The 13,180-nt window shown below is 39.2% G+C and overlaps 1 protein-coding gene across 1 annotated transcript; it reads left to right on the top strand.

The window, feature by feature from the left end:
* The first annotated feature begins 1,602 nt into the window (after positions 1-1,602).
* On the top strand, positions 1,603-8,169 carry LOC122019904 (peptidyl-prolyl cis-trans isomerase CYP22-like). The gene is made up of 7 exons (XM_042577523.1): positions 1,603-1,915; positions 2,032-2,055; positions 2,672-2,759; positions 6,223-6,315; positions 6,813-6,845; positions 7,077-7,133; positions 7,894-8,169. The coding sequence occupies exons 1-7, from the start codon at positions 1,695-1,697 to the stop codon at positions 8,002-8,004; spliced, it is 627 nt and encodes a 208-aa protein (XP_042433457.1). The 5' UTR covers positions 1,603-1,694; the 3' UTR covers positions 8,005-8,169.
* The last annotated feature ends 5,011 nt before the right edge of the window (positions 8,170-13,180 follow it).

Genomic DNA, 13,180 nt, shown 5'->3' on the forward strand with positions numbered 1-13,180 from the left:
TTCCTGACTATAATCTAGTCAAAGTCTCAGTTTAGGGATCCGAATTATACCTAAACTGGACGGACACCTACTGTCTCCTCAAATCGAGATGCACCCTCACTTAGTCACTCTCCTCCAGCGACTTATCTTTACTTACCAATTTACCATTTGTCTGGTCCGCAGACCCAACTGGACTTCCCACCAAATATCCGATCAGCTCGTTGATCTATCTGGACTTCATACCAGCTATCCAGTCATCCTGTTGACCTAGTTGGACTTTTCGTCAGATATCCGGTCGGTCCGTTGACTTATCTGTACTTCGCACCAGCTATCCGGTCGGTCCGTTGACCTATCTGGACTTCTCATGCACACTTGGTAAAGTGGTTAGATCATAACAACACCTAACTTAACTCATTTGTCATTCAGCAAAACCTGAGTTAGATTGTTAGTGCAAACTGCACCAATAATGAATCGATCAAGTGATCGATTCAGCTAGAGCTCAATTGATCAATTGATCGATTGAGGCACTTTTTGAGAGCATATTGTGCTTCCTAATCGAGCCGATTGATTGGGGAAGGTTTTCTCGCAATATTACGAGATAGTCGGAAGCAATTGGCCCGATCAATTTCGAGGCTTTTTTGCGAGAACACAGAAGTCATCTGGATCGATCAGTTGATCAATCCAGATGCTCCAATCGATTAACCGATCAATTGGGTGATGACTGTTGCACAAGTTGTGAGCTTTGGATGGTTGGGATCGCCTGAATCTGACGTGACAATCGATTGGGAGAGTTCCCAATCGATTGGGAACCCTAAAAGTGCAGAAATAAAGCCATTGGCGAGTTTCTTCTTTGCAACACCACACAACGACTCGAATACTTCTCCACCATTGTAGGCAGTTCTTGAAGCTTCTTAGAGACAAGTGTTACTGTACTTCCAAGGTTCAAGAGGTGCTTATAAGCTACAAGAAAAAAATTTGATAATTCCAGTTAACCTCATTGACTATCCCTGGGGTGACCAGCCTGACCCCACGGGAAACAAACAAGAAGAGGTTTTTATTGTATTTATGTACATTTACTTCTTATTTTGAGATATATCCTTATGTAAGCTTGTACGAGGTTCCTCCACCTCTGGATTATTCCGAGAAGAAGTATATTTCATAGTAGAGAGTGTGCTCGGGTGTGAATCCTTAGATTAGTTACCTTATCTTGAATTAGATACTAAGTAAATCACTTGTACTAGCATTGAGGAGTTCACTTTGAGTATTTTCGCTGTAAAAGATCAACATCTATGAAGTGAGCGAGCTATTCATTCACCCCCTCTCCCCTTAACTCCAGAGAATCTCAATAATTTCAACTCTAATTAATATTAATAAATTATATTGTAGTAATTATGAACTGCAGTAATAATATGAAAACTTCATCTCTATTAACACTGATCAACATTATGCTATCGTAGCACTTTGATTTTAAGTAATATTAATAATACTATGTTGCAATACCTATCATTCATATCTCTTGTAATATTTTAAAAATAATATTTAGAAAATAAAAGGTATATTAGAAAATTAAAATTAAAAATTAAAAACAATTATAAATCAAATAAACAAACAACGTCGGCTGAGTATCGCGTCCCTAGACACAACCCTAGACTTCCTCCTGCTCTTTCCTTCCCAGTGAACAAAGCCAGCATACCTCACACTCCTTCGCAGCGGCGATGGCTTCCGGCGGTGCTGCCTCCACCATCAACAGCAACAGCAACAGCAACAGCAGCGTTGTGGTCGCCTCTGCCGCACCCGCGGTCGAGTGGCACCTGAGGCCTCCCAACGCTAAGAATCCCATCGTTTTCTTCGACGTCACCATCGGGTCCATCCCCGCCGGCCGCATCAAGATGGAACTCTTCGCTGACATCGTCCCGAGGACGGCCGAAAACTTCAGGTTTTTTTTTTTACCTTTCTCTTTCTCGACAAAGATCAATCGACCTCGTGGTTAAAACGATTTACCGAAATTTAATAATCTTAGTTCACTAGCTCGTTTCTTGGCTTCTCTGGCAGGCAATTTTGCACTGGAGAATACAGGTACGCTTCTCGGCCTTTTTTGGTGATCGTATGTTGCTACATATTTTCTGATCATTCTGTTAAGTAAAATGCGATTTCCTTTTTTAATTTTGTTTTTTTGCTCCTGGTGGTCAACTGATAGGGATGGTGCTAACTTTAATATTTTGTTTGGATTGTGGAACTTAGGGTTTATGTATAATGATTGATCCATTGAAGCTATGTTTCAGATAGATTTTACTGATTCTAAAGAACTGATGAAATCAAACTTGTTAAGTTAGTTAAACTGTTGTTAAATGGCGTTGTACAATAGGAACATCTAAACCAAGAAACATCTTGGTCGTAGGTAGAAGAAATGTTTTATTTAGGAAACTTTGGCATCTTTTACTTTGGAAACTATACTGCCGTATTCACCAGCATATTGAACCAGTGCATGGTGGAAGTTTATGGGGTGAGCAGGGTTATGAGTCATCTGTGCTCCAGTGTAATTTGAAAGGGGATTCAGGTGGGTCAGCAGTGGTAGAAATGTATTAAGGTGAAGTACATTGGGAATGTTGAGCTTAGCACTATGTCTTATTTTTTAAAGAACCCAAAGCTTTATGTATCAAGAGCTTTATTCCAATTCTTGTAATGATTGCAGAAAAGCAAATTTACCAATTGGTTACAAGGGATGCCAGTTCCATCGAGTAATTAAGGACTTTATGATTCAAGGAGGTGATTTTCTCAAGGTAGTATTCCTAATATAAACTTTGTGGATACTGCTACAACTTTTATTTCCTTTTTATTTTAATTGAAGGCATGTAATCATTACTTTGGATCTATTATTCATTTGCTCTTCCTTCTATGATTTTTTTGAATAAAGCTACCTTCTTACTTTTAACTATTACTACTTAGATTCAAAAAAGGGAAAAACGGTAAGTGGCCAAGAGTTACTTGAAAATTAAAATAAGAACCAAAGTGAAAGATGGAATATATGGCCAACAACTTCATTACTCTAGATCCAATAAAGGTCTACTGAAGATAATTAGTGAATAATATAAAATAAAATACAAGAGATTGTTTATATTGAGGCGAAGGGTGATTAAAGTGGATGTGTTGCCTAGTTCAAAATTTTTAGAAGTGTATATAGGAGACATGCAGATCGAACAAAGACTAATCTCCTAAAATGACACTTTTGTTGAGAGTAGATAGATACCTATTACCAAGGGTCTGTTTAACTTATAATATGGTCTATTTGACCTCTAATAGAGTCCATTTACCCTCTAATTACTCTTGGATTTTAAAGGAAAAGGAAGAAAGCATAATCTTCAAAGTGCTTTCCGTTTGATCCGGCGGTAAGAACAGGGGACCCCCGTTCTGGGGAGTCAACGTCACGTGGAAGTCAAAGGGCCAGGTGGTCGACCGGAGATGGGTGGGTCGAACGCCCGGTCGGCTGACCGGTGTCTAACTGATGGCAAAAGGTGCCCCAGCAGGAAGCTGTGCCCCAGTGCTCATGGTACAGGATCGTAGGGCCGAGCGGAGGGCACGCTCGACCGAAGACATGAGGTAGCATACTGCTAACAGTCTCCACAAAGCACATTACCGAGAATCTCCCAAGTAGACCACTATAGGTGTCCGGCCGGACGTAAGGCAGAGGCTGGCCGGCCGGACGCCCGGCCGGGAGCAAGGGGAAAAGGACAAGGGACATCTTTTTCTAACAGCGGGCATGTTCTACGTTTAAGCCATACTCCAAATCTTACGACAGGGGGTTCCGCTATTCCATCGAAGACGTGCTTGGACTGTAGCAGTATGGGGTCAGGTAAGCTCATTGACAGGCCCTTACTGGGGTATGGGTTGAGGACACGTGTACACCTCGATATGTGTGCACCCGCTTCTCCAGAGCCCTATATAAAGGCCCTCATCCTTCGCCGGAGGTACGCATTCTACAATTCTGGGAGCCACTTTCTTGTTATTGAGCTTTGCCTGACTTGAGCGTCGGAGGGTCGTCGCCGGGAACTCCTTCCCGGCCCAACTTCTGTGCAGGTTCACCGGAGGTCCGGGCGAATAGTCGGGAGATCTACGTCAGCCGCTTGGAGAGCGCCACGTGCCCAGCGTCCGTTGATTCAGCTTTCGGACAGGATCACCGTTGTTTACCTCACTTAAATTTTGGAGCTAAAGAACCAAAAATCACTTGTACTATTGCCAACTTCTTCCGTTGGACTCTTCCTCGCGTGCTTGGCACTTCTCCAGGAATTTTCTTGCGAAGAACCATTTGAACTTCTTCCAACTCCTTTTTTGTTGGACTTTTCATCTGCTAAGAGCTTATTGAATGACATCTACACACTTGACACATATCATAACATATATTAAGTCTAACTTGAACCTTTTTGCTAATTGATTTGCCAACCACATCAAAACTATTCGTGACTTAAGTATGATTACATTAACAATTTCCTCTTTAAGCCAAGCCTCTTTGGGATTTTATGCACCAACACTGTGGGCAAACATTTCGTAGGAGGGAAGCCTCTTAGGGATTGTATGCACCATCACCGTGGGCAGACGTTTCATAGGAGGGAAGTTTCTTAGGGATTGTATGCACCATTACCGTGGGCAGACATTTTGCATGAGGGAAGCAGATTGGTGAGGGTTGGATAAACATTGACTAGAGTTCCTCAAGAGGTGGGTGAGTGTTTTGTAGGCTTGCTGAGCTGCTATGGGGGATTGCAGGCAAAGACAGGGTTTTTCCAAGTGACCAACAAGGTTTCACTAATGGATGTTGCAATTGAGGTTTGAGGTTGTGGAAGCCAAAGAGGGTCGGCAGGCACCAGGGCTTAGTTCAGCAGTGGTTTGATGCTTAGGTCTTCTATATCTTGACAAAGTTGGCAAGGTTTGCGGGCAAACACCATGTGGGGCTAAATAGTTTTCAGGGTCCATCCCATGGAAAACACTTCTTTAGCTCCTTAGCTCTATCCCCATTTAGGTGTATTTTAGTGACCGTTTGTATAGGAATTGGAGGATCCTATTTGCTCTAATGTCTAGTCACAAACTCTCATGTCCTTTTCATTTTAACATTTTTGAACAACTTTCTATATTCATGTTACGAGCTTGAAAGTTTTTTTTGTTGATGATAATGATATGGATATTGATGATATTGATATTGATGATAGTGACGATATTGATGATGACCTTGACCTAAATATAAAGTTGCTAGATATGATGAATTAGTAAGAACAATGTGATTTTATATCTATATTGCCTTTTGATTTGCATTAGTAAGAACAATGTCTCCTTCCATAATGTGAATTACAAATTATTTGGTCTATCATAGAGCTCTTTGTAAATATTATGAAATATATTCTCCTAGAAACACCCTTGATGTTGGCTTGACACATTCTCAAAAAGTGGATTACTCTAAATTAAATACATGCATTAAATACAAAAGTTTCTTATTTGACAACAACAAAAGCATGTTTCCCCCCCATTTTTTCATATACTAAAGGATTTCACATGGAAAAGAAAAATATTCCATATTGATTTGGGAATATAAGCATGGTCTCCATTGTATGTGATCTTGTAACACTTCAATGACGCCTCTATCTGTTAGTATTATGCAAAAGTGAATTATAGAAACTAATACAATTACATTAACTTGATTAGTTGTTCATAGACAAAATGGGATTTATGATTCTAGGTAATATCGGTTTCATGGGATCCTTTTCTATTAGATAGGAAGGGTTATATGAAAGTACTGATAAATAATAAAAATACCAATGTTCGAGATTAATTAGATGTAGCTCTAACAAAAATGGTAGAAAATGCATTGGAGATGATATATGGTCCAAACATGACTAATATTAGAATTGAATTTATTAAAGGGAAAGTTGGAGACCATAGAAATATTAATTAATCTAATAATAAATAATTCTGTTTATTTAAATGTTATTATTGATGTAACTTTGCATATACAATATTCTTGTTACTAAACACAACTTAATGATGTATTTTGAAGTTTTTTTTTAAAAAATTCTTTTAAATATACTATGTTGATAGTGTTAGGAAAAAAGTAACGATGTTGTGTTTTGTGTCTATTAGGCAACTTGATGTTTTTTATTTTTTGTTATATGATTGATCTAGGTCATTTATAGAAGAGGTTCTTGGATACAGTGGTGTTCTGATGTACTCTTATAAATTACAACACTTGCGATGTTGCAGGGTGATGGAAGTGGCTGTATAAGTATCCATGGAAGTAAATTTGAAGATGAAAATTTTATTGCAAAGCATACGGGCCCTGGTTTGCTTTCTTTGGTATGTAGTTGTTGTTTCCATATTCTATTACCCTAAATATTTGTTAGTTAGCTGTGGTGGTCATTATCTTTTTTTTCTTCTTGTATTACATAACATGAAGATTTTATCTTGTATGGATTATTCATGGGTTGACTATTATCCAAGCTTCGCACTAGTTTGTTTTGGCGTTCAATTCAAGCATGCCACTACAACTTGAATATTTTCATTACCATAGTGGGTTAATGCCATCTATGGGTCATTTTGCCTTTCAATTGCTACTTGGCTGAAAGTCAAATTGCAGCTCCACATACGCACATATAAACCTAAAGTTTTTATGACTTGTGATTTTCCTTTTAAAATTGTTTAGCTTGAACACGAGTCTATTTATTCTGATTTGAGTTGAAAGCTACAGTAGCTGTGCAGGTTTATACATTTTTTTAAAAACTAATCAAGCCTGGAGTAGTCATTTTTTCCCCATCCCTTTGAATGCTAATTATGTTACTATGATCATGTTGCAGGCAAACAATGGGGCAGATAGTAATGGATGCCAGGTAGTTGTTCCCCTAATTTGCCAGTTACTTTATTGTCACCTATTTAAATTTACATTGCAAGTGACTCAAGAAGGTTTAGACTAAAGTATGAATGTATTTATTTACTTATTAATAAATCTTTGTTTAAATTTTGTATAATCTTGTTTTAGATTAAGAGTTGACAAATAATTTTTTCAAGTTGCATTCTTTACACATCTATTTTTTTCTTAATTGAATTTGTTTACCCTGCAGTTCTTTATAACATGCGCAAAATGTGACTGGCTAGACAACAAGCATGTAGTCTTTGGGGTAAGTAACATTCTTTGCTCAGAATTATCCCGACGTCTCCTATGCTTCTCTTCAGCACTTAATATTAGTGTTATGTTATTCAAACTCGGGTACAAGTATGTGACACTGATGTGGATTCAAATATTGGAGATGGCTGAGGTATTTACCCGTTATCAATAGAAATATTAAATGTCTATTGGGGCAATTGTTATCGAACACGGGTATGAATAGATTACTGGGAGGGGAGTGAGAGGAGGAAAGCAAAAGAATTTTCTCCAAATGTTTTACTTGAAATTGTGGCAAGAAAAGATGTGCTCTTTCTTCCCATTTATTTGGGAGGAATAGTGGATGGAATGAGAGAAATTACCGAATGATCTCCCAGGCTGTAGTGTTGAAGTCCATTTCGATAAATGTCGGCACATCCTCTCTGTGGGTCATTTAGTTCTTTCCTCCCATTCAAAATCCAAAACCTTCAAAGGTTAACTAACGGTGGAAGGGGTCGTTCTCTTCTCGCAGGTAAACAGAGCCTTAGTTTTTGAATTGGGAATGACTCTGCAGAAGTAAATGAAATAATCTTTTTTACTTAACAAAATTGATAAATGAACTTGGTTAGGGCCATAAAGACCTCCACAGTGCTGCTGTAATCATGTAGCCTTGTAGAAACTGGCATTCATTTTCGTCTAATCGCTTTCCTTCAACCAAGCACATTGACTAAGTTTAAAGCTGAGCTTATTCGCTGATGTTGTTATTCATTTCTCTCATTTTTTTTGCCGTTTCTCAGAGAGTTCTAGGAGAAGGGCTCTTGGTTGTCAGGAAGATCGAGAATGTGGCTACAGGACCGAACAATCGCCCAAAGCTTGCTTGCGTGATAGCCGAATGCGGAGAAATGTAGAAAGTTCAGTGTTCCTCGACTTTGTTGATTCAGTGGCATGTCAGCAGTTAGACAACACGAACTTGCCAATGTCTTTTTACATGCAGGCACTGTATGATGATATTGTTTATTTATGGATAATCTAACAAAATAGGAATAGAAATATGAATATTAGATCTTCAATCATGGAATAATAATTTTAACATCTTACAGAGATTACTAGGTTTTGATGTAAAAAATGCTTAAGAATAGTTCTTCGATGGTTAAGAGAGCCTAAGACAATGATATATCGATCAGTTGAAGAGGAGAGGATAGTTCTTCGAAAGATTTTGGCTCCTCGTCTAATGACAACAATAAAGAAGATGGTAGATGACAATATTGAAAGAAGGATGATCGAAAACCAAGCAAATGGAGAAGAAGAAAGAATGAGAAAAGTAGGAATAAAGATAGTGAGTGACGATGGCACCAAGGAGAATGTCACTTGTTGCGGGTGTAAATAGAAGGGATGCTACGGCTCTGTTTGTTTGCAAAATAGATTGCTTATGCAAAACATTTTCTAGGGAAATCCTGTTCTAGGAAAATAGTTTTTTTTCAAAAAAAATTTGTTTGTTTGGATGTGTAAACCACCAAGATGGATTGAAATAATGGATTTTTTTTTAAATGATTCTTTTCATAAAATTACATTTGAAATCATGATATTTATACGATAAAATCGAATCGATTGGTGGCAGAAAAAATCACACCCCAAATATATTCAAGGTTTTGTAGTTTGATCTTAATCCCCTAAGTGTTTGGGGTTTATGATTTATCCAATCGATTGATAACGCACCGATGAATTAACTGTTAGTAGATACTAATGTTATAACGATAAATTTCAAGTTATAATGATAAATTTCAAATGTAGCTGAAGATGAAATTTTCAATAGTATATTTCAAATAAGATCTGGTGGATCAATCAACAGTGACTAATGATCAGTTAGCTAATGGTCGCTGTATAAATCTATGAGTCTACGTTAACTAAAATCGAACGGTAGTTATAAATTAAGAGTCGACGAAATCAATAGCCGAGCGACAGTTATAAACCCGAGAGTCTATGCCAACTAAGTCGAGCAGCAACTATAAATCCAAGAGTCGATGAAATCAACAGCCGAGCGGCGGCTATAAACCCGAGAATCTACGCCAACTAAAGTCGAGCGACGTCTATAAACCCCAAGAGTCGACGAAATCAACAGTCGAACGCAGCTATAAATCCGAGAGTCTAGCCAACTAAAGCTGAGGGCGGCTATAAATCCAAGAGTCGACGAAATCAACAGTCGAATACGGCTATAAATCCGAGAGTCTAGCCAACTAAAGTTGAGGGCGGCTATAAATCCAAAAGTCGACGAAATCAACAGTCGAGTGACGACTATAAACCCGAGAGTTGATGAAAACAACCGAGTGGTGGTTATAAACTCAATAAGAAAGCTATTGGACAGTCGAGTGGCAACTGTAAGCCCAGTTCTACTGTCGATTGACAGATAAGATTTTCATTTAGAAAGGCAACGCTGAAATGATTAGTCAAACGTCTTAGCGGCTAGTTACGTAGAAGAGCGGAAGCATAAGAATTCACACTTAAGAATATTTTTGCGAGTATTACAAGACTGTAAGACGAAAAACCAGACAATCTTATGGAGCCGAGCGGGGATGCATGGAAGGACACTTGGAACATTTAACAGAAACTGAAAAGCGCCGAACGGACGCGCATTCATTGATACTTAGAAATTTTCACAACAAATCAACGAGGATTACAAGAAGCGACTTGAAATTTTGATAGATGACTAGTCAAGATTGTGAAGCACATCATCCGGTAGTGACTCGGTGAGCTTCTCCCGGTTTATAATTTTTTTGGTCAGCACGGGAGAGAGATAGCCGTTGTACTTCAACTGTTGGAGGGTCCCATCAATGTCACAGTTAAAAAGATGAAGAGCCCAATCTATAAGCTCGTCGTTGAAGGGTTCAAAGCAGAGATAGTTGTGCTTGAACGCTTCAAACTGCTCGGGCTCTTCCTCTTGGCACGTTTTGAAGACCGCTCAGGACTCCTCCAATTTAGCTTTCAGTGAAGCCAGTTCGGCATTTTTGGCGTCAAGCTGGAGCTTCGTAGCAGCTTCCTGAGAAGATCGGCTATCCCATTCAGTCACTAGAGCAACCTCTGTTGGGTTTTTCGGGCCGCGAAAATCGCTTTTTCGTGTCGCGGAAACCCCGAAAGCCCCTCCATCGGATCCGTGCGAAGAATAAAACTTTTGAAAACAAAATTACGAGTACGAGTTTATAAACCTATAGATCTACACTAGAACTATATGTTAAGAGTTTACCCTTGAAGCGTGCCTTTCACGAATCCCGCTCGTCCAAGGTGCCGGATCTCAAGTTGTCAAGGTAGACAACTCTCTAGAAGTATCCACACGAACACAAGAAGGAGATCATCAAACTAAAGTGTGCTAGCACCTTAGTAGGGTTCGGCAAGATGAGGAGAGGGAGAGCAAGAAGAGAGAGCTCTAGGAGGAAGAAGATGTGAGTTACCACAAAAAATGAAACTCTCCACATGAAATCAAAGTGGCCGGCCACTTTAGTGGAGGTTGTAACCTCCATGGGATACCAAGAGTCACAACTCTTGGTAACTCCCATGAGGTGACATCTCACTTAAGTAACCATGATGATGTGGAGCATCATCATTGGCCCACTCAATGCCAACTCACCAATGAGGTGGCAAATGGTCAAGTCAAACTTGACATTTCATCTTCCTCTCAAGTCAAGTCAAACTTGACCACTTCTCTCTCTTGATTGATCTAATCTAACAATTGGTTCAAGTCAATTTTAATTTAATGAATCTCTATTCATTGAATTAAATTAATTCAATGAGTCTAAGTCCAAATTAGACTCATTTAATACATGAACCAAATTGAGTCCAACTCAATTAGCATAATTTGGATTACTCTTAATCCAATTTGGTTCATCACATGAACCTAATCCTTTAGGTTCATCACATGAACCTAATCCTTTAGGTTCATCAAATGAACCTAATCTCCATCTAATTGCCCTTTGTGTATGACCCTATAGGTTCTTATAACATTGGTAATGCTCCTAAACCCTTTTAGAAGCATAAGTAATGAGCGGTATCTAGCAACACATCATTACTACCCAAGTTATAAGAATGTTGAGATCCAACATCACCTTGTGACTACTAATTGTGACTCCTCACAATATATGACAAGTGTCCTTCTATCCTAGACATCTAGATTGATCAATATGAGGCATAGACCGTGTCATCCTCTGACCAATCTAAATCTTGATCTCCAAGTAGACTCACTAAATCAAATGAGCTCAATATCTCATATTGACTTATTTGGGCATGGCCATGCACTTCGTGGTCTCACTCTATCAAGAATATCGATGTCTCTCCCGTCATATAGGAGGGATAGATCCCATCTACATCACTCACATCCCTCTGCATAATTCGTTACATACCCAGTAATCGCCTTTATAGTCCACCCAGTTACGGGTGACGTTTGACGAAATCAAAGTACATAACTCCTTATGTAGGGAACCATGGTGACTTCAGGTCTAAGGACTAGTAGTCATACTAATAGCCACATGAGAAAGTATATGACACTCATATAACGATCCATGATACTTTCTCATGGCGGGTCATTCAGTATATATTCTCCAATGCATACCCATGTGTCAACTTGATATCTCTATATCCATGACTTGTGAGATCAAGTCATTGAGTTGACCTACATGCTAGTCTTATTGCATTAACATTGTCCCTGAATGTTAATACTCGACTAGGAATGATTAAGAGTAGTGTTCCCTATATCATCTCACTATCGGTTCAATTAACCGATTGATATAGGTAAGAACCTTCTACTCAAGGACGCTATTATACTTAGTTTATTTGACACTAATACAAGTAAGTATAATAACAAAAAACAAATGCCTTTATTTATATAAGAATATGATACAATAAGTCCATAATACAATCATCAAATGATTGACTCTAGGGCTCTAACTAACAATCTCCCACTAGCACTAGTGTCAATCAGTGTAGGCTCTAAGCCCCAATGACCTAGTGTGACCATCATGCTTTCTCTGTGCCAAAGCCTTGGTCAAGAGATTTGTGATGTTAGCCTCTGTAGGTACTCTGCATATCTTCACATTTCCTCTCTCGATAATCTCTCGAATGAGATGAAAGTGCCGTAGTATGTGTTTGGTTCGTTGGTGTGAGCGAGGTTCCTTCGCCTGTGCTATAGCTCCATTGTTGTCACAATAGAGCTCAATAGGGTCAGGGATACTGGAACCATCCCAAGTTCAGTGATGAACTCGCGGATCCAAACTGCCTCCTTTGCTACCTCTGATGCAGCATTGTACTCGGCCTCTGTCGTAGAATCAACTACTGTGTTCTGCTTCGAACTCTTCCAGCTCACAGCACCACCATTTATGCAAAATACAAACCCTGACTGCGATCAATAATCATCCTGGTCGGTCTGGAAGCTGGCATCATTGTAACCCTTTACAACTAGCTCATCATTGCCTCCATATATCAAGAAATATTCTTAGTCCTTCTTAAGTACTTAAGAATATTCTTGACCGCTATCCAGTGACTTTCACCTGGATCTGACTGGTATCTACTCGTCATACTCAAAGCATACGAGACATCAGGTCGAGTACATAGTATGGCGTACATGATAGATCCTATGGCTGAGGCATAAGGGATCTGATCCATGCGGTCTCTCTCCTCTCTAGAAGAGGGACCTTGAGTCTTCGAAAGACTCACGCCATGTGACATCGGCATAAATCCTTTCTTGGAGTTCTGCATGGCAAATCGAAGGAGTACCTTGTCAATATATGTACTCTGACTTAGGGCAAGCAATCTCTTAGATCTATCTCTATAGATCTGTATCCCTAGAATGCGGGATGCCTCACCTAAGTCCTTCATTGAGAAGCAACTCCCTAGCCAGGTCTTAACAGACTGAAGCAAAGGGATGTCCTTCCCAATAAGTAGTATGTCATCCACATACAATATGAGGAAGACAACTATATCCCCTACAATCTTATTGTAGACACAAGACTCATCTTCATTCTTGATGAAACCAAACTATTTGATTGCATCATTAAATTGAAGATTCCAGCTCCGAGAAGCTTGCTTTAGTCCATAAATGGA

This window comes from Zingiber officinale, chromosome 9A (assembly GCF_018446385.1).
Source record: "Zingiber officinale cultivar Zhangliang chromosome 9A, Zo_v1.1, whole genome shotgun sequence".
Taxonomy (NCBI): Eukaryota; Viridiplantae; Streptophyta; class Magnoliopsida; order Zingiberales; family Zingiberaceae; genus Zingiber; species Zingiber officinale.

Excerpts from the sequence above, each read along its gene's own strand:
- LOC122019904 (XM_042577523.1), top strand. The coding sequence starts at position 1,695 with ATGGCTTCCGGCGGTGCTGCCTCCACCATCAACAGCAACAGCAACAGC. Across the intron at positions 6,316-6,812 it reads GCCCTGGTTTGCTTTCTTTG|GCAAACAATGGGGCAGATAG; the intron begins GTATGTAGTTGT and ends ATCATGTTGCAG. Across the intron at positions 6,846-7,076 it reads CAGATAGTAATGGATGCCAG|TTCTTTATAACATGCGCAAA; the intron begins GTAGTTGTTCCC and ends TTTACCCTGCAG.